The 21,356-nt window shown below is 30.4% G+C and overlaps 2 protein-coding genes and 1 non-coding gene across 4 annotated transcripts; 2 read left to right on the top strand and 1 right to left on the bottom strand.

Moving 5' to 3' along the window:
* The first annotated feature begins 289 nt into the window (after positions 1–289).
* Positions 290–3,252, top strand: LOC111304147 (eukaryotic translation initiation factor 3 subunit K-like). Its single transcript, XM_022900664.2, has 8 exons — positions 290–530; positions 1,085–1,141; positions 1,417–1,467; positions 1,581–1,643; positions 2,246–2,296; positions 2,371–2,437; positions 2,713–2,795; positions 2,910–3,252. Exons 1-8 carry the CDS (start codon positions 402–404, stop codon positions 3,111–3,113), a joined length of 705 nt encoding a protein of 234 aa, XP_022756399.1. The 5' UTR covers positions 290–401; the 3' UTR covers positions 3,114–3,252.
* Positions 3,253–3,885: 633 nt separating this feature from the next.
* TRNAP-UGG (transfer RNA proline (anticodon UGG)) lies at positions 3,886–3,957 on the top strand. The gene has a single exon. It is a non-coding gene; the product is annotated as a tRNA-Pro (tRNA).
* An 801-nt stretch (positions 3,958–4,758) lies between these two features.
* LOC111303030 (phosphoinositide phosphatase SAC3-like) lies at positions 4,759–13,239 on the bottom strand. 2 transcript variants are annotated; one of them, XM_022899028.2, is made up of 16 exons: positions 12,395–13,239; positions 11,991–12,195; positions 11,734–11,899; positions 11,251–11,473; positions 11,059–11,135; positions 10,699–10,886; positions 10,502–10,599; positions 10,088–10,221; positions 9,798–9,926; positions 9,030–9,393; positions 8,283–8,404; positions 7,882–7,992; positions 7,222–7,413; positions 6,699–6,875; positions 6,096–6,207; positions 4,759–5,651 (listed from the first exon to the last, which is right to left on the bottom strand). In XM_022899028.2, the coding sequence occupies exons 1-16, from the start codon at positions 12,503–12,505 to the stop codon at positions 5,532–5,534; spliced, it is 2,529 nt and encodes an 842-aa protein (XP_022754763.1). In that variant the 5' UTR covers positions 12,506–13,239; the 3' UTR covers positions 4,759–5,531. The 2 variants fall into 2 exon arrangements, with proteins under 2 accessions (XP_022754763.1, XP_022754764.1); XM_022899029.2 differs by having other exon boundaries at positions 6,699–6,782.
* Between the last annotated feature and the right edge of the window lie 8,117 nt (positions 13,240–21,356).

Genomic DNA, 21,356 nt, shown 5'->3' with positions numbered 1-21,356 from the left:
TTTTATGTTAAATATTTATAAAATATAAAAATTATTATATTATGATTTATTTTAATATCTTAAATACGAAACACAATTTTTTATTTTTTTTCCAAATTCAAATATAATTTTTTATTAAATATTTAATCATTTCGTTTTCGTATTTCTTTTATCATTTTCACATCTTATAATCTAATAAGGTTTAAAATTATCATTTGACCATTGAACAAAAAATTAAATGAAGGGGTATAATAGTACTTTTATCTATTTCGTTGCTAAGGGTGGCAAGTTGCAAAGGCTTTAACTTCACCCTAATTAAACCCTCTCTCACTCGTTCTCTTGCTGTCTCTGGATGTGCCGTTGCTGAACCTGAAGCCCACATTCGCGAACTTAACAGTTAGACAAAGAAACAACAACAAAAAATGAGAAGAGAAAGAGAAACTCCAAAACAGCAACAACAACAGGTTTCTTACACAGTGGAGCACCTTGTGGCTGTTAATCCTTACAATCCCGACATCCTCCCTGATCTCGAGAACTACGTTAATGAGCAGGTCCCTCTCTCTGTCAACCAGTCAGTTCTTTTGATTATAAATTTTCATCATTTCGGATAAATTTATAGTTTTTTTAAAAGAAAAAAAATGGTTCTTTTACGCGTTTGATTTAAACCTTTTGAGAATCTGGATTTTGGGTCTTCTATTTGGTCGGATGAAGTTAGAGTCAGCTTTGGTTTGGTTGGATACTGGGCATTACGGCGACCTGAATTTGATTGCTTTTTCAGTCTTTTCTATCTGCCAATGAAGACGAAATTTAAAAGAAAAAAAAAAAAAAACCAACAGCTTCTTATCATTCGCTGTTAGACTCTTAGATTGAATTGATATAAGATCCTCTGTAAGTTTGATAAAACATTTACGTTTGCATTCGGGTCCTCTAGCCGTGAACATGGCAGGATAATTTTTTTTGTGTTTGAATGCTATTTATTTAGGCAAGTCCCTTCAATCTGTTCTTAATGCTTGAATGGAAAAACATGTTCCAAGTTGGAAACAAGAAAGGAAAACTCACATAAAGGGAAAGTTGCTAAAATGATAACAATTTTTATGTTTACCAGGTTTCATCCCAAACTTACAGTCTGGACGCTAACCTCTGTCTTCTTCGCCTCTACCAGGTACTTTCATTCTTTCTTCTTCTGTCTTGTTTGGCGCTGTGTGTGTATATGTATGTGTGAGAGAGAATGGAAGAGAGACAGCACACCGAGCTCTATATTCTCATAGAATGTAATTTTTTTATAAGGTTTAATTTACCATTTGCATTTTAGTCTCATACTGCTCAATATTTCCTGTTTAGCCTGTCTTATGAGGGAAAAAGATGAAATGCAATTCGGCTTAAATATTACTAGTTTTTTTAGTTGTTGCTAATATGTTATATTCTTTGTCCCTGTAGTTTGAGCCTGAGCGTATGAGCAACCAAATTGTTGCACGCATTTTGGTTAAGGTATGTATAGGCCCTTTCCTATACCAAATTAGAATTATGTATCAGCTTATTAGTATGAAGTGTTGTTTCTAATGTTTTCTTTTCCTCCTTTCCCCCCGCTATTTTTTTGGCAGGCCCTCATGGCAATGCCGGCTCCAGATTTCAGCCTTTGTCTGTTTTTGATTCCAGAGCGAGTGGTATCATTCTCACAGTTTATATTCCCTTTTAGCTTTCCATTTCAACTGCATTCGGACATCAGTAATTAAGCATGTTTGAATGGGTATTAGCATAGGCTGCCTGCCTTGGGTCTTGGGCTTCATCAAGTTTTGCATTAAATTATAACAATCTAGACCTTCTAAGAGGTCAGGACCCTACAAGTGAAGTCCTAGGAAAATTGGGAAATAATAGATTATTGTTATCCAAAGAATTTCACTAAATTCTTGTGTTATTAAAATACTTTAATCGTTGCAGTAACTATGAAGATATATACACTTTTCTTGGTTAAACTTGAAAATTCTGCCTATGTCCTTAAGCAGTGCGTAAATCCTGCTTATTTCTATTTTAAGTAAGTCATGATAAGTTAAATAATTGACGTCTTAAGTATTGCATATGCTTGCACTTGTGAGAATTATTTATTTAGCTAAGCACATCCATGAGTCAAAGAGATCATCGAAAAATCAACAAATTATTCTTTTGCTTTCTATTTCATCATTCCGTCTTTACCAGCAAAAGATTTTGCCCGATGGTAAGAATCAAAATCTTTTGCTATTCTAAGTAACATTTTTGTATTTAATATCAGCAAATGGAGGAGCAGTTCAAGACACTGATTGTTCTCTCCCACTATCTGGAGGTATGTATTTGTGTTGTAAGTAATTAATGAAGGTAATGAGATGGACGATTTCTTTATATCTACTTCATTTCCAGACAGGAAGATTTCGTCAGTTCTGGGATGAAGCAGCTAAAAGTCGTCATATAGTTGAGGCTGTGCCAGGTAATAATAAACTGTGATATAGTGAATTTGATGTTTTCTGAAGTCCATGCATTTTCATTTGAGTGGATGAACAATGCTTCAGCCAAAAAAAATGCGCAGTGCTGGTTTTTAAGGAATGATTGCAAGTGGTCAGTCAAGTGGTTCACTGTTATCTTTTTCATTGATGTGGTGTGCCACTGGTGGAGACAGTCTTTTATTGCTCTTATTTTGTTATGACGCACACTTTTTTTGGTCCTTTTGAAGTGTATGTGGCTTACCATAGGGATTGAATGCAGGCTTTGAGCAAGCAATCCAGTCATATGCCATTCATGTCCTTTCCCTGACTTATGAAAAGATTCAAAGACCCGTACTTGCTGAGGTATGTAGAGCTCATTTACGTGCAATTCGAGGATGTTGTGATTTGGCCATCTACCTTCCCTTACTGGTTATACGTCATATGTCGGATTTATACTTTGATTTGGATGTGTGACAGGCTATTAACATTGAAGGCCTATCCTTGGACAAATTCCTTGAATACCAGGCGGCCAACAGTGGTTGGATTCTTGAGAAGGGTCATGGCAGGGGTCAACTGATAGTTTTACCTCAGAACGAATTTAATCATCCTGAACTGAAGAAAAGTGATGCTGATAGCGTTCCATTGGAGCACATCACCCGTATTTTCCCAATTCTTGGTTAACTTCTTGTACGGATGAGGACTTCTTTTGGAGTTAATTCCCCATGTTTCAATAACAAGAACAAGCTACTTTAAGATAGACTTCTCAACCCATCTCAAAGGGTTTTTCACTTATTAGAATATAGTTATTTATTATTTATCATCTTGGATTTTCTAATGGCAAAGCTAGAATGAATCCCTTCCAACGATTAATTTCTTTGAGAAGTGGAAGTTTAAAACTAAAAGCAGTTGATTTGTCATTTAAGTGGAAACTGCCCTGTTTCCATTCTCAATCTCTTGCTGTTATTCAAACTATCTGCTAACTGCTTGGTTACACGTCAATTTCTAGTGAGATGGGGAGGGGAATGGTATTTAGATTATCAAAAAGGTTATAAAGATATTTTTAAAATCAGTGTTTTTATATTTTAGTAATTTTTTGTTATTGAATAATATTCATATGAATTATTGAAAAGTATATAACCTCTTACTAAAAGTTACATGAAGGGTTAAGTAAAATAATAGTATTTTTCAAAGTTTTTGGTTTTGTACATTAAAAATATTAAAGAATCTGATATATATTTTTAGATTTAGTAACATCATACTAAAAAATTTTATACATTTAGTAGCTTCCTATTTAATATTTAATATTTCCTTCAAATTATATGTTGTTGAATATTGGTAGAAGTCACTGACAACTGAGGTTACGCATTTCTTGGATTGTTGTGGTATGAGAAGTTTATAGTGCCAGGTTTGCTTTTAAACTCTAATATTTCTTACACAGGTAAGATAACAAAGTGGGCGTTTGGTCTAGTGGTATGATTCTCGCTTTGGGTGCGAGAGGTCCCGAGTTCGATTCTCGGAACGCCCCTCAGAAAAGTATTTTTGTTTTTAGTATAAGAAATATGCAGGAATGACGTGGATGTTTTTGTCTTTTGTGAGAAAATAAAGATAAACAAAAGAGAAAATAATCGAAACTTTAAAAGAGATCTTTTCTTCTTTTATTATTATTTTTTTTGGTCTATTTTTTTGGGACTCTTCATATTATCATCAATGGACAAATCGACAAAAGCACAGATCCTTAATAAAGTGACCGCAAAAACGACAGGTTATCGTAAGTTGAGCCTTGACAAGACAACAGAATCAAATAGTAGATCCACTAACACTTTTGCAGCTCATGGTCACGGGTCCTGAGGTGACTGTTGCCTCCGAGAATACGACCCTGAACCAGCATGCCAGCGGCCAGCCACGGCGTGGCCTTTTGACACATGGGCTGGGCTAGCAACATAAACCGAATTCCACTCAGCCCAAGTATCTAGTCTTAGGCCAAAAATCTGGAACAGTGCCCAGGAACCTACCTCTCTTTCCCGCTTTCCATAACCTCCTGAAAGAACACTAGGAAAGATAGAAACTTGTTCACAAATTGAATGACTGACGATATACTAGAGATTGTAATATGAACATTATGAAAATGACAATCAATGTCGCATCATTTATGTAACTCAAATTTATGGTCAATTTGCAACAACAGTATTTCTTTTCTTGGAGTTGTTCACAATTATGTGCTGGAACTTAGAACAATGTTACTATTTGTTTTTATCAATTTAAGGAATGTCATCACTTTTAAGTGATAACGGGTAATTAAACTGTTACGTTATTTTCACAATGAAGAGAGAGTAAAACGTAAACGTTTATAGAAGCAACAGTTTCAATATCAATCTTCTCCTCGTCCGAACAATAGATGACCGAAGATACGAACTTAAAGAAGCTGCAAAACTTAAAGACGCTGCAACCATCGAGTAATTAAGGCCCAAGCCACTGCCTAGTTTTCTGTTACTTATAGACCATCAGAAACCGACTATTGAACCCAAAGATTGTTTATTAAAATACATAAAAAAGAAGTTGAAATGAAAAAACCAATGGCTTGGAAAACAAACCCCAGGAGGCTGAAAATTAAAGCTCTAGATCTTCACAGCTTAAAGGCAACATCAGTCTTATAACTGGTCCTTCCTCCAAAAACCTTTTGACTGCAACGCTAGTTAAGGAAATAAAGAATCAATGACCTGAAATCCTAGAATGTGGAGCTCTTTGGAAAGCAATAATATTTACAAGACTGCTGCTATTTCGTCCATTCACGGAAGAAGGAATTAGAAAAATGGATGAGCTCCAGAAAGCATTTCTTTTTAACTGTTGAATATTTACTCTTTTGTACGAGTATCAATTTCTGGTTGAGGCTTTTTCAAGAAGGAATCAATGCTGTAGTCATACATGAGGGCCAAAACGACTGCTTGAGGCTATCTTACATAAGAGTACCCGTACAACTGGTTCAGCTCTCCCTTTCGCTAGCTAAATTGGTTTCCGTTGACAGCTTGCATCAATGCGGCAGCTTGAATTGGTGAAGGCGTGGACATATATGTCATCAACTCGAGGAAAACGAGCAAAAGTTTAATGGCAAAGCATCTGTCCATAGTCCACCCAATGCACAAAACTATCAGAGAATTCCTCAAGAACATTATAATTCTGCGAATTAGCAAAGGATAGCTCAGTTCCTGTCGGCAGTGATCCCTACATTATACATAACAAAGGTTAGCCATTATCTTGTGCACGAGACAAACTCACAACTGCACTTTCTAGTTTTCAAGGAGTTATCCGTCTAGAGTAAATGTTTTTAATCCGATGTCTTAACATGTTTTTCTTTTCTTTTCTACCATCACTTGCTTTTTACTTTCTGTTCATCTATATTATGATACTGCATAAATGAAAGAAGCACCAACTTACTCTCACGGAAAAGAATAAAATTTTATTGAGAACTCTACTAAAGAATCAGAACGTGTAAAAGGAGGCAGTTTCAGTTTGATCGAGTCCATAACAAAACTTTGAACTATATTTAGTGTCTTTTTCTCCTTTTTTTTTTTTTTTCTAATGATAAGATCTATATATAGTTTACACTAAAATATAACCATAAAAGTAAGATCTCAAGAACTTTCTACCAGCATTACAAGTACCAACCTTCATACTCGATCCATATTCACTAGTGGATGGGGTTGTTTCTTCCAATATTCCATTGACAACATTCTCTGATGAAAGCCCAGCAACTGGAGAGCTTGTAAGCACTGATGACCTGCAGATATCTATGTCAATTACTGAACTGTATTTTACTCTCATTATTTATACACAATTTATACCATAGTTTTATAGTGATTAAAAAAAATGAGAAAACAGGCCCACTGCTCTCAAAAATGCAGAATGTCTGTCCCTACCTTCCATGTACAACCTTATAGAACAAGTTGTGTAAGAGCAGTGCCCTTTTTATGTGTGTGCATCCATGCTGGTAGATATTACAGTACTATTTCAAGGTTCTTTTTTTTTTTTTTTGGGTATGTCAAGAGACTCTTGCTAAGCCCTATCTTGAATGGCAACTATGCGGTGGGACCGAGGAACGACAGGTTCAATTGCAAATAATAACATAAATCACTTTTGGGTTTTAAGTTAGTAGCTCTTTTTGCCATACAGCTAAAAGTTTAAGCATTTGTTATGTGAATATCTCATGCTACTGCAGCCTTCAAGGTTGAGTTTTAGAACATCCATGAATTATATAGAAGGAAAAAGTACCTTTCAAATGGTTCATCCTCGCATGAATTTCCAGAGGATGAAAGCCAGTCTAGGTCAACGAAGTTAGAGCAATTGAATCCATCCCTGTGTTCAGAGAAGAAAATGTGATCAGTTTCAAGACAGCGATCTCTTTGCACATCTCCAAACAGATGCCTTCGAGGCATTGAGGGCATATACCTACACAGAATTTGAAGATAACCATATCAATCAAGAAATTTAATGGAATAACCATAAATATAACATGCTACAAGAGATCCATTAATTACAGTAAACCATGAAACTTATGGTTCCAACAGCTGATTCAAGCAGCAATTTTTAAACAAAAATTTATGAAAGGATTGGTACAAAACAGTAGCTCAGACAAACATGCAGATTAAAGATTACAAGATTCATACGAATGAAGCTGCGGATTCCATCTCATCTCCCAAAAGTTTATGGAGAATCGGCAGCCATGGCCATCAATTAGAAACAAATACACTTTAAAGTAGAGGACAAGCAACAATGAAAATAGAAAGCAAGGAACCTTGAATATGATATATCACTTTCACAAGTTGATATCTCAGGTGATGACTCCAAAAGGCCATTACTTCCTCCTTGTGATTGGTGAGGCAAAGTTGAATTGGTAAATTTCTCTTGTTTGTCATTTGTTGCTGACATAGGTGACCTACTTGGATGAAGAATGTTTCCATCAGAAAAGGATCTTTTGAAAAGTGACCTGAAATTAAGGATTATAAAATGAAGAGATAAGCAGCGGTGAGTTCCTCTTCCCAAGTGTCAAAAGGGTAGGCAAAATAATCAGATAGAAAATACACAGTCAAAAACCAAGATAAAGAAGAAAATGAAACACAAACAAAATGCTCATAATCAATATCATATCTATATATAACCTATTACTTTCATTATGTCAGATCAAGCATGTAAAACTGTGAACAAGAATCATACTCTTCTTTTTTTTTGCCAAAATTGAAGACCCAAGCAACACAGAATGCATGCTGTGGACATAAGCACCATTAACATGAACCCATCATAGTGCCACCAAGACTATTTGTTTTGACAAATTAAAACTATAATGAGAGATATTAATAGGCATGTAAACATAACAGCAAGTCTAACCAATCAATTCCAACAAGACCCACAACTTTATGCCCCAATGAATAAAGTTCTAGGCTTTTTAGAAAGCTACCTTCCATCTTCATCCAAAATTGTTTCCCCATTTCTTCCCCTATAATGCTGATCTGAACCCAACTCCCAAAGTGCAGGTTTTCCAGGCTGGGGCTGGAAATGCCCAAGGAATCTGTCCAAGGAATTATTATAAAAAATTATTTAAGATCTTATAAATAGCACAAATTTAAGAAATGAATTGATAAAATTACAAAAGAAATGTCAAATTGACCAAACTCCAAACAAAAAAATGTGAGCCTTTTATTCCATCGAAATAGGATGTATTAACCCAAAAAGGCAAAACTCATATGAACTTCAAATCTGAAGAACATGATACTCCTACACCATTCAGTGTTAACTGTTAAGTGAGGCAGCCATCAATTTTCACCCAAGAAGTAATACAAACACAAGACTGAAACTTACACATTAATTGCATCTTGTTTCTCTGCATCCATATATGCATTGCTATAATATCGTTGAAGAGTTCTAAAGAACTCCTGGGACTGGGTTGCTGCTCTCCACTGACCACGTCTCTCAGAGAATATCTGCATAGATAAAAAAAGAAAAGAAAGTCAATTGACTGAGGATTGTATTTAGAACTAAACTTCGACAGGCAACAGAAGTATGGTACCGGAATGAGTGTCTTAACTAACAACGCAATTAGCATATTCCATTCATCATCCATTGACAATCACTTCTCTGAGTACATATATAACAATCACATAAAATTTTCAAAAGGTTAGTTGATTTCTACTTTTTATTGTCTCAACTTAGGTGAAGTCGGATTATGCCTACCATAAATTCTCACTCTCAAATCAAAAAGAGAAAAAGCATGGAGCATAGAATACATTTAAAATTGGATTAACAGGTTGAAAGTCAGGAGTTTCAAACTCTAGGAAGAGGGGCAACCTTATTTCTATCAAAATTTGTCAATAATGCAATTCTTGAATAAATTCTTAAAAAAACTCAACTGTATAGAAGCCTATATCAATGACGTAAATATCCAAATTCACCACTAATAAATATTAAAAATATATATTTGGCATTGGCAGCTTCAACAAAAAAGAAAAAGAAAAATGCATACCAAATTTACTGAATCCAAAGAAGCCCATTCTATTCCAATTTTGGAAATTGCATATGGTTGCAAGTAGCATCCCAAGTTGGAATTACCTTATTGTGAGCTGCAGAACCACCATATTGGTGCGCAAGTGTGTCACCCATTCTCTCATAAAAACCCATTAATTCATCCGCCAAAGGATCATTAAGGTCTATCTTTGGGGTATCTTTAATCCCTAAAGCATGAAGCTGGTGTCCAAGAGCAGCCAATCCGTATGCATACTGTGCAACATTAGTGCGATCCAGACAGTCTATACAATTGGTCCTAAGCACACCTCTTTGAAATGTGGGAGGCTTAACAGAATGATTTCCATTAGCAACATTATTATCACCAGAATAATTCCCCTCCAATCTGTAAGCATCCTCATTAATATTGTTGCAATATTTCTGGAGTGAGATGTCTCCATCATCAATATTCCTGCTCATATTTTTTGAACCAAAATGCCATGTTCAACTCATAGCAAATACCAAAACATAAATCATCAATATTTATAACATGGCATTATTAAAATCCCACCACAATTACATTACTTTAAGATAAAAATGTCAAAGTAATTCATAAAGCCAAGTATTTACCTAATGCAAGAATCTAAGTTGTAACAAATTTGAACTACTAGATAGAGAGAGAGAGAGAGAGATAAATTGTAGTTAGTATCTGGACTACATTCCCTATTTAAAAGGATGTTTTGGTCTGTTAAATTACTTTTCCACACTAAAAGAATTGCAACTAAAAAGTTAATTACAACTAAAAAGCTAATCACAACCATATTTATGTACATTTCATATATTAAACGGGAAGTAATTGAAATATGAAAAACTTACTCAGAGGAAGGCGAAGCCATACACTCCTCAGGTCTCAAGGTTGATATCACCCGACAATAAAAGAAACCTGTTAGCGTTAATGCATATGCAGCCACTTTGCCCAAAAGTAGCAAAACATTTGTTGCTTTCCTGGAAGGAACAAAATTAGAAGTTTTTTTCTGCTGGTTAGGAATCAAACTCTAAAAGTAAAAATGAATTAACACCCAAGAGCAAACAGGAATGGATGCAGCGACAAAGAAAGGAAAATACACGTGAGTCCCAATACAAAATAAAAAGCTTAGGACATATACCTCTGAGAATGTTTGTGTAGATCCCAGTGAAGAAACCTCAAACGATTCTCTTCCGACAAATCTTTATTGATAAAATCAATCGCATTTGCAAACTCTTGACGAAGAATTGACTCTCGAGGCTTCTTCTCTTGTGTCTGCTCATCACACAAAAAAAAAATAATAATCTTATTATTAAATCAGTCATATCATAGAGCTACATCAACAAAGTACCCAACCCAAGTCCCCTTCTTTGTCCCTGTAGAAATGATACTATTTGAAGATTTTCTTCCGCATGCAATATCTTTATGAAATAGAGAAGTTTATGAAATAATGAAAGAAAAATAAAGAGATGGAGCAGTCTGATTCTAAAGAGGATAAAGAAGGCATACAGCAGAAAGACCTTAAAAAGATACAAGGTGATATTATGAAACTTACCTTAATCAAATTCAAAATAATTATAGGATTGCCATATCTCTTGACAAGATTTTCAAAATGAAGTTTGGTTGCTTCATAATTTTGGTCCTTCATTGACACTGGAAAAAGAGAAAAAGATTAAGTGTTTTTCTTTTTCTGAACAAAAGAAACATGCCAGCAGCAACACCTGAAGTACTCTCATAGATTACAGCACATACATATGATATCTGGTTTAAGATTCAATCGTGAGGTTTCTTGTGACCAAAAGAGTGGGATTGAGCCTCGATTCTGGACGATGGAAGTTATTTGTGTGGGAAGCCCATCAGGGACATCCTCAAAAACAATCTGCTCTGTCTCAACATCATTAGCTACTCTGCCTTTTTCATTTACTCCTCGTTTCAAATACCTAAATGCAAAATCAGAAGCACATGAAGACAAGAAATTTAAACCCTTAACCTTCCATACCTATATTACAGAAAATAACAACAGTATTAAGGTAACCAAGTTTGATTTCATCTCATGTAGCACTTCAATAACAAAACTAATCTTTTTCCTCTAATGGGGAACAACTTTCTTACCTGGTACCTGCAAAGTGTCGGGATCGTCTTGCAATGAGCGTAAGTTTGAAATCCCGTCCAGATACAGAAAGAGTGGCCTACAGTTTTACAGTTCAATGTCAAACTATGAAGTTATCCATCCATCTAATGAGCGCAACAGAAACTGAATAAAAAATTAGCTAATGGTAACTTCAAATGAGCACCGTCCTTGACCTGCTTAAAGAAGCCATACACCAATGCAACTGTCCATAGAGTATTCTGGAGGTGACTGCGGATCCCTCGAGTCAGGAACTCATTCCAAACAAACATTGTCTCATAAAGAACTTGGCCTGGTTCATTATCACACAAGTTCTTTTGAAGACTACGCAAAACATGGTGTGAATAGCTAAAGAAGAAGTCCTTTGTGAGATCCACTGTGCATAGAAGCTTCTTGTATCTAAGTAAAAAAATAACAATTAATATAAATTAAAAATATATATATATGCAAGAAAAATGCATAGCAGAAAAAGCACTTAGCTTAAAATATAAATATAAAGGAAGATAAGAGACATTTCAAAGGGCTCAACAACCAGCATCGAAATACAACATGCCAATAGTATTCTACTTATCACATTACAGAACAGAACATCATTCTACATAACATTCATGACTTCCTAGCAGTAAACAAAGTATATTGCAAAGAGAATAGAAGAAGACCTGTTCTCATTCTTAGAGTCGGTAATGCTCAAGTTAACAGTTGAATTTGGGAGGGGAATCATCTCACTCTTAGAAATTGCATATACATTGTGACCGCAAATCGCACCAATCCGTCTTCGTTTTGTAATAAGCAGCATATAGTAAGGCCCCAAAAATTTAATAAATCCTAACACACGAAAAAAAGATATATAATTAGATAAGCATTTGCACAGCATTAATAGTCCTCTAAAAAGTCATAAAAATTACAACATCCATACCAACAATTCCATAACAAGTGGTAATGAATTTCAATCCACCGGTGGGTTTATTTCCTTCATGTATTCGCCTCAACAACTCAGAACATTCACTCTCCGTATACGTGGTAGAATCTTCACGAATGATTAGCTCAGAAGGATCAAGCCGGTCAATCTTTAACACTCTCCAATAAGTTCTGCTCTTATCCCTTCCAATCATATAAAAATTCTGTACACAAACATCACAATGCAATTAGTAAAAATAAAATTTAGCCACTTAATTTAATAGTTCAACATTAAAACAACGTTCTTTTAAGTAAAATTACATCTAAAGTAAGTTACTAACAACAAAAATTAATGAGATCATGATGAGATCAAAGCAACAAAAAATAATAATTAAATGAAAACAGAAATAAAAGAAAAATTACCGATCGAGTTTCGTAGAGTCTGAATCTCTGCATACAGGTGGAAGTTTGAGATTGGAAGGAGCTCTCATTATTGTTAATTTTATCACTATTTTCTGCTGCGGATGATTCCATGATAAGCCTCTTTTTTCTCCGCTTTAATGTCTGGCTTCAGATCTCCCCCGAGCCCCAGGCTCAGGGAATTTATCAGAAGAGCATGCACTAACGACAGAACCTTTTTTTTTATTTATTTTCTGTTTCCGCTGATAGAAAATCCCATAACTTATTCCGGAATTACCTTATTCTTGCCAAACCACAATCGGTCCTCCTTTGCAAACAATGGAGCTTGGCTGCTTCAAATACAGCATCTTCTTCGGAATCGAAAAGAAAAAATAAACAATGAAATGGAAACTCAGAAAACCTGTCTATAGACGTTTGACCTTTGCCTTATTCCAGCTCCGACTATCTTTCCATTCACAACCAAACAAGACAAATGCGAAACGCGGAATTTCCCCAAACTCGTCAGAAATTTTTATCTTCTCCAATCACCGCAAAATCACAGAGATCGAACAAATTAAACGAGATTATATTTATTTTTATTTTGTGCAGCGGGCTAAAAATTAAAAAGAAAAAAAGAAAGGTTTATAGAGGAAGAGAAGATTGAGCTTGGGGGAAAAAAAAAAGAATAAAAGAAAAGAAAAGAAAAATAAAATAGATTTTCGCAGGTTCGAGAAAAAAAAAAAAAGAAAAAAACTTGTTTTTTGATATGAAAAAGGTTGCTGCTAGGTTAATATTAGTGATGATGTTATTGTTTGTTTAGCTTTGTTATAGCTGTTTTTTTATTTTTGTTTTTGTTGTTGAAATGTTTTGATGATGATGACGATGTCGCGTTTAAGATATAGAAAGAAAAGGGGAAATTAAAAAAATAAATAAAAATAAAAAGTCCTCTCCCTTCTTCTTCAGATCCAAAGAACAAATGAAAACCACAACTTCGATGACCGCAACATCATCGGATAATATTGCACCTTTGTTTTATAATTTTTTTTTTGGTAAGAATAACTTATTATTATTATTTCTTGAATTATGAGTTTAATAAATACAATATGTTGGCAAATAGTATTGGGATTTTATTTGATTTGTTTTTTTTTTCCGCTGACCTTGGTTAATTTAATTTAGAAAGGCCGACTCAATTAGTCGGTTAACATCTTTATTTTATTTATATCTTGGAATAGTTCTAATGCTTTTATAATCAAATTACTATTGTTGGTTGATTTTTGCTTTTAATAATTAGCATGCGCGCCTTGAAAAACTTTTTATTTCCTTATCTCTATTTATTAATTTTTTATTATAAAATTTATCTGATACAAAAAATTAAAAAAAATAAAAGTAACAATATTTAAGTTACCTCATTTTTTTAGAAATTTTATCTAATTAAAAAATAAAAAAAAGTAAAAAAAAAAGGGTTAATTGAGGGAGCAACATGAACACCTCTATTAAACTTAAAATATTAATTTTTAAATTAATATATTAAATAATAACTTTATTAATATAATTTATATAATAAAATTAATAATAAAACATATATTTATATATATACTCTATAATAGATTAAGATAAAGCACTTAAAACACGTTTCCGTCATAATTTCATTTATATCAAAAAAAATTTGACAATTCGAATTTGATTTCAATTCGAAAAAATATCTCCTAACAAATTGAGAGAGATTAAAATCTTTCGAATATGAATTGTTCATGCATTTCTGTCAATTAGCATATTTTGTTATAAAATTACAAAATAAAAAATAAAAAATAATTAGAAAGAAAAGAAAATCAAATGGAATGCCATGCAAAATTATCATTGGTATTTAAAAAAAATTAATTTAAAGTTAAAAATATATAAAACAAAAGCTCATTGGGGTACAACATGACATCTCAACTGAACTTAAAATGTTAATCTATTAAATTAAAATATTAAATAATAATTTTATTAATTATAATATAAAAAATAAAAAAATAAAAAAATAAAAAAATAAAAAAAAGAGAAAAAAAATCATTAAGGTGCCATGTGAAAATGGTTGAAAAAAAAAACCTAAATGGGAATGCAACATAAATTTATTAAATTATAATATTAAATAATATTTTTTATTAATATATTACATATCTATAATTAAAATAAATAATATACATTTATATATACTCGGAGGGATGAAATATTCTAAATTTACATTCAACTTAATGTCGATATTTGAAAAAAACTTCAACCTAATCTTAAATTGAAAAAAATAAAAACATATCTATTCAATATAAAAAAATCGAAATTTATTGAATATAAATCTAATACATAAAACTAAAAAAAAAAATTAAAAAAATATTTTTAATTAATAATATCAAATGAGTTCCACGTATAAAAGCTTAAAGTATAAAAAAGCATTGATTAAATATTAAAAAAGAAAACATAAAAACTAAATAAAAAGAAAGGAAAAAAGAAAAGGTTTTGAAGCGGTACGTGAAATCTCTTAGAATTTCTACACATACGCACGATTTAAACTCTAAAACAAAGAAACGATGAAAAGAAAAAAGAAAAAAGAAAATAATGTCAAATGAAAACGATACGGAGATTTATTAAATTAAGGTTTAAATAATTATCTTATTTATATAATACATATATATAAATAAAATTAAATAAAAAATAAAACATATATTTGTATCACGAATTTAAAAAATAAAAAAATTCTGAAAAGGAAAGAAAAATCAAATCTTAATGTGACAACAACACATCCATAATATTTTTAAGAAAAATTATCGAATAAAAAAGTAAAAAAAATAAAAAATATATATATTTAATGAACAATATCAAATGGTCTTCACTTAAACAAATTTTTAAATATTCAAAAATATTTATTAAATATAAAAAAAAAAGATAAAATAAATAAAAAAATAAAAAGGAAAGAAAAAGGAAAAAAAGAAGCAAATGAATACTATTGGTATCAAGTAGGTCATACAAAAAAGTATTTAAAATCTTCAAAATAATTAACTTAAAAAAATAAGAAAATAAGAAAAAAAAAAAAAGCAAACATGTGGCATCCCTTTGATATCAAGTAAATTTCATACAAAATGAAATTTAAAATCTTTAAAAAATATTTATAAAAAAATTTGAAAAAATTAAAAAAAGTAAAAAAAGTGTATCCCACTTTTAAAAAATTTAAGTAAAATATATTTTTTACATATAAAAAAATTATTTAAAAAAGTTAAATTAAAAAATTAAAAAAAAATAAAAAATAACATTTTAGTTTACACATGACACATAGGTTAAACTATGTACAGAGCAAAATTTATCTAATTGATAAATTAAAAAAAAAAGAATTTGATAAAGTAAGTCCCATCCATAAAAAAATTAAATCTTTAAAAAAATATTTATAAATTTTTTTTAAAAAATCTATAAATTTTTTTTTAAAGTTCGGTAAAAATTTTAAAATATTTAGATAAGCAAAAAAAAAAACCAAAAAAAAAAAAAAAGAGGGGAAAGTGCCGTATTGTACATCCAAGGAAAAGTATTGTGTAGAGTACATTTAAAAATTAATTTTTAGATGGAGAACAAATATGTTAAAAACTGAAGATGATGAGTGAGTTATTGTTTTCCCTCTTTTTAATCTCAATTAAGCAATGATCGTCAAAACTAGCACAAGGAAAAATGTCTATCCATTTAAACGAAACTTCTTAATATTGTTTCAAAAGCTAATTTTGTTCTTAGAAGGCAAGAGAGTTAGGAGATCACATTAACATTTAGTTTATTCTTTTACATTTGATGAGAGAAACTACTAAATATTTTTTGTTTATAAATTATATTACATAAAAATAAATAAATAATTAAATAATATATATGTGTACATTAGTATCCTATGATTATATATACTAATCAAGTTCAAATACCAAATTAAATTAACAAAATAGTTTTTAAGCTTTATTTTATTTATTTATTTTATCATAAGTAATATTTATTATAAAAATTATTTTTATCTTTTACTTGAAAAATAAATAAAATATGGACAGACCTAAACAATAAAATAAAGTTCATGTTTGAGATCGAATAAATTTAAACTTAAAACTTGTTAATATTTTATTTAAATTCGACTCAAATTTAGTTTTATCATGAATAAGTCTATGTTAGAGAAATTATCAATTGGTTACCATATGAAATAGAAATGGTAAAAAGGTGGTTAAGATGGTTTTGGCAGAGCGTGCTTGCACTCCTATGGGTTTTGTTCCTCGGTCTGCAGTTGAATAGGAGTTGGTGACAATAAAATATGGGTGGCGTGGCTGATGGAGGAGATTTTATTAGCTTTATGCGTGGTGTAACAATCAAAAAGCATGTGACCGGACGGGTCAATCAACAGAACTTGACTCATAAAGGCAGTCCTTTCGATTTGATTTTTCTTGGTTGCGTTGTGAACCATTTCCTTTCGCCAAATAAATTATATTAATTTTACTTGTTTGGGTTTCATGAGGCACCAAATTTTATTTTTTTTAATATATTTGATATTTAATAAATAATTTTATTTTAAAAATGTTGTGAGGTTTGTTTAATATTTTTTATTAATTTTTTTTTATATATTTTTTTAAATTAAATATTTTTATAACAAAATTAATGGATATGTAGATATAGCGTTACGGCTTTTTTCGATTCATTGTTTTTTTTAAGGTTTTATTTTTCAATCTATAATTAAATTTTATAAAAAAATTCGAATAAAGGAGTACATGCTAGTGATGGCTAAATAATTTGTACTTAACAGTTCTGATCCCATTCCGGTCCAATAAAAGTAAAATTTTTTAAATTGATGGTCGGAACTAGGCGGATCAGATTTTTTTGAAAAACAATTAGGTCAAATCAAGAGCAAAATTTAGAGTACTCCGATATAACCCAGGATATATATAAAAATATAATATATTTATATTAATAAAATTATTATTTAATATATTAATTTAATAAAAATATTATATTTTTATATAATTAAGATGTAATGTATATTAAATAAATAATATTTTTATAAATATTTTATTAAACTAAAATTATTAAATTAATTTTAAGTTATATATAGGTTCGACATGAATTATATATATATATATATATCGGATCAAAATCAAATATTTAAAATAATATATTAATGTCAAATTAGAGTTACAGTTGATAAAAAATTATGTCGATTCGATCTGTTTTACCCTTAATTCATTTGATATTTTTAATTTAAATTTTTTAATTTTTAATTTTTTTAATTAAATAAATTTTGTAAAAAATAAATCAATAAAATTAAAAATAAACAATATTTATTTGACAAGTTTCAATTTATCCTATTCAATATGTGAGTTTTTTTATTTAATTTGATATCAAATTAAATTTTTTTTTTTTCAAATAAAGATTAGACCGGAGATAAATTTAAGGTGTTACTCCTCACCTTAAGTATTTATAAATTGTTTTTATTATTTTATTTTAATTTTATATATGTATATATGTATTATACTAAAAATATTATTTAATATCTTGATTTAATAAAATATTATATTTATACATAATTAAGATATATTTTGTATTAAAATTTTTTATAAATATTATACTAAATTTAAATTAGTACAAATCGGATACATGTTATAAATATATATATTGTGTTAGGATTAATTATAAAAAATAATAATTTGATGTGCATTCACGATTGGAGTCAGATTAAACTATTAAAATAAGAGTTAGAATCTGAATAAGCACAAACGTGGTAGAATTTGATTTGTTGCTATCCTTAAATGAAGGTGCCTATCTACACTTCATTTAGTTTTTTTTTTCTTTTTTGCTTGGAAATATTTTTTATTTTTATTAGTTTATTTTAATATTTTTTATTTATGTTTGAAAAGACAAATGAATAATTAAAGAGAGACACCTCAATTTGGCTTTTTTTCCTTTTTTTTAGCCATTCTATTTGTTTTCTTTTTTATCTCTTTTAATGAGATTAATTTTATAATAAATTAGGTCAATAAAAAATATGATAATAAAATAATTTATATTTAATAAATTTTAATTTATCAATTTTACATAGAAAATTTTTTTAAAATTGGACATAATTTTTCCTTTTAAAAATTTAGGTGGGCTTGACGTCAAGTTTGGTTAAAAAAATCTCGTCTCAAGTATTTATAAAAATATATATTTATTTATAATTAAAATATAATTTATATTAAAAATAATATTTTTTATCAATATTATATTATTAAATTTTTTATTAAGTCAAATTGGATGTAGGATACACAGCTATCTATATATATTAGGTTGAGGTTGGGTGTAAAAAAAAAAAAATCGTCGGAGTAAGGATGGCTATATTCTTGTCCCTAATCATTGTCATTCATAAGTAGAAAGATTCATTTAACATCCATATTTGCCTTTGTTTTTTTTCTTTTTTCTTGGGCCTTTCTACTTTTTTAATTATTTATTTTAACAGTGTTTATTATATTTGTAAAAATAAATTTGAAAAAGCCGATATGAATTTCATTTATTATATAAGTTACGATGATGAAATGTATATATCATTTACAAATTAGTTAATAACTTTTTACTTATCATTAATTTTATTAAAAATTATAAATAAAATTATACTTACTAATTTATTTAATTTATCATGAGTATTATTAATTACAAACAAAAAAATTTGGACCCACATAAACCGCAGACATGCTGCTAATAGTATGTAAATTTCATTTTCTTTTTGCTATTCTTCAAAACCTAATACTTTTTTAGTATAAATGTAAAATAAAATTATTTAATAAATGTTTTTTAATTTTATCAATAAAATTAAAAAATATCACATACTTTGTTAAATATGTATTTAAAAAATTATTAAATTAATATAATAAATAATAAAGTATATGGTAATATTAATTTTTTTATAAAATTAAAAATTTTCACAATCAGTGAGTAGTATAGAATAATAATATAAAATAAAATTATATACCTTGAACTTGTGAAGCCATGAAATCAAAGGCATTCCTAAGTGTCCACAACTACAACTCTATTCTAAGTTTGCAACTGTCAATTTAATATACCAATCGGAAAGACTCGCGCAGATTGCAGGCTGCCCATATTTCATTATCATTCAGATTGGGAAAAAAATTCACAAGATTCAGAGATCCATGTTGTCTAAGCACACGAGATTGAAAATGTAACTTTAATTTTGATTTTTTAAAAATGAAAACTACTTTAAATATCCTAAGTATAATTGATTATCTTACAATTATGCATAAAATCAAGGTGTGACACTTCTACTTTCAGCACATTTTTATTTTCAATTTTTTTAAAGTGATATAATTTTATATTTATTAAATTTTAACTTTTTTATGATTTTATATTCAAATTTAATCTTTTTATTTATTATCAATTAATTTTAAGTTAGTTGATTCACATAATATTAGAGCTCAAATTTTTTTATGTTTCATATCTTGTATCTTCAAAATGATTGTCACATGATATTAAATCTTGAGCTTTTTTTTTATTTTATATTTAAGTTAAAATTATTTATTCGTAACTAATTGATTTTATATTTGATGATTAACATTTTCAAATCCTGGTAAATAATTTTCTCATGGATCATTATTAGTGTCAATTATATTTTTGCAAATTGGGGATTCAAAATTATTTATCAGATTTATCGTTAAATGGCTTGAAAATGCTTAATGAATCTACAAGTCTTGATTGACATTGAAATTCAACCTAGACCAATTACAAAAACACCGTAGATAGTTGTGGTCGTAACTTAAACAATGATGGCTTTTGGTTTATGTAAATCCGAAGCTCGAGCTTCATAAATAATTTACTGTGTAGGCTTTTCGTAGGCACTTTATATGAGCTATCATCAGCCAGGCATTTGCGTTCACGGGGTGTGTGGGGAAGGACTTGTTGCTCAAAGCCATGTGGCCTGTCGCTGTTGGCCTTATATTCTTTTGAACGGCGGCTTGAAACCCTGGTATATGCCACCATGTTCTCAATTATTGACCTCATTAAATAATTTTAGTTGATCATATATGCATTTTTTTAAATTTAGCACGTGAAAGATTATTGGGGATTGCTGGTCAATGAATTGACCATTTCACATGTATGATGCTACTGCTACATCGAATTCTCTTTCCGGCTACAGGGCCTATAGCTTTTCTTCAACTGTGGAAATTTTGATTCATAAATTTGCTTTTGCACGAGTTTCAGGTGGAGAGCAAATTTAAAAGAGTTTTTGCGTTAGGCCAAGCAAAGCAAAGCATTTGCGTTTATAGACCGACAATTGGTGTCGAATGGGGTAAAATTTGTTTTATGAATTGGATTCAAAAGGAAGAATCATGATTGCAAGTGCATTGCCTAGATAACCAATTTTATATTTTCTCAATGATGTTGATGGTGCCTGGGTAGCCACTAGAAAGCTTTTGGCTGCTAAACAGACGGGTCCAAATTGCAAACCGAAGTCATTGAAAAAATAGTTGACCTTGCACGGTCATGTGGAAAGTGGAGACCATGAAGCAAAGTCATGAAAAGGAAATTACTGAAAGTGGTCAACTTCTGGGGAATCAACTATATCAGCAATGGTAAGCTTTTCTTTGTTGAAGAAGAGATCTTCAAGGTTATATGGCCCAACAGAGGAAGAATTGCTCGTGGATTCTCTAAGTTGGATGGAAAGAGTCCTACCAGACATGACCATCGGCATTGTCGCACAACTGGTAGTCTTTGACATTCTTTCTGCATCCGGTTCCGTAGGTCAAAACACTCCCAAATGGACTGGTTCCACAGCAAGCATTTACTCCATTCTTGAAACCTGCACGATGAAAAGAGAATGATTTATGATTACAGAGTAAAGCTCTCTTTGGATGCGTGATGTGGATGAAGCATGCTTACCATACTTTGAGGGATTGTTTATTCCGTCATCTAGCAATTCATAGAAATTAGAATTGCAGGATTTGAGGCCTGGTAATAT

This window comes from Durio zibethinus, chromosome 13 (assembly GCF_047325235.1).
Source record: "Durio zibethinus cultivar Kanyao isolate XHJ-2024 chromosome 13, ASM4732523v1, whole genome shotgun sequence".
NCBI lineage: Eukaryota > Viridiplantae > Streptophyta > Magnoliopsida > Malvales > Malvaceae > Durio > Durio zibethinus.
Note: the sequence above shows the minus strand (reverse complement) of the source record. Positions and strands in the feature narration are given on the sequence as shown.

Bases quoted from the DNA above. Each gene is read 5' to 3' on its own strand.
- LOC111303030 (XM_022899028.2), bottom strand. From the start codon at position 12,505: ATGGAATCATCCGCAGCAGAAAATAGTGATAAAATTAACAATAATGAG. The intron at 11,474-11,733 runs GTCTTCTTCTAT...TTTTTTACTTAG, and splicing joins GACTCTAAGAATGAGAACAG to ATACAAGAAGCTTCTATGCA. The intron at 7,993-8,282 runs GTAAGTTTCAGT...TTCCTTGGACAG, and splicing joins AAACAAGATGCAATTAATGT to ATTCCTTGGGCATTTCCAGC.
- LOC111304147 (XM_022900664.2), top strand. From the start codon at position 402: ATGAGAAGAGAAAGAGAAACTCCAAAACAGCAACAACAACAGGTTTCT. The intron at 1,468-1,580 runs GTATGTATAGGC...TTTTTTTGGCAG, and splicing joins TTGCACGCATTTTGGTTAAG to GCCCTCATGGCAATGCCGGC. The intron at 2,796-2,909 runs GTATGTAGAGCT...GATGTGTGACAG, and splicing joins AAAGACCCGTACTTGCTGAG to GCTATTAACATTGAAGGCCT.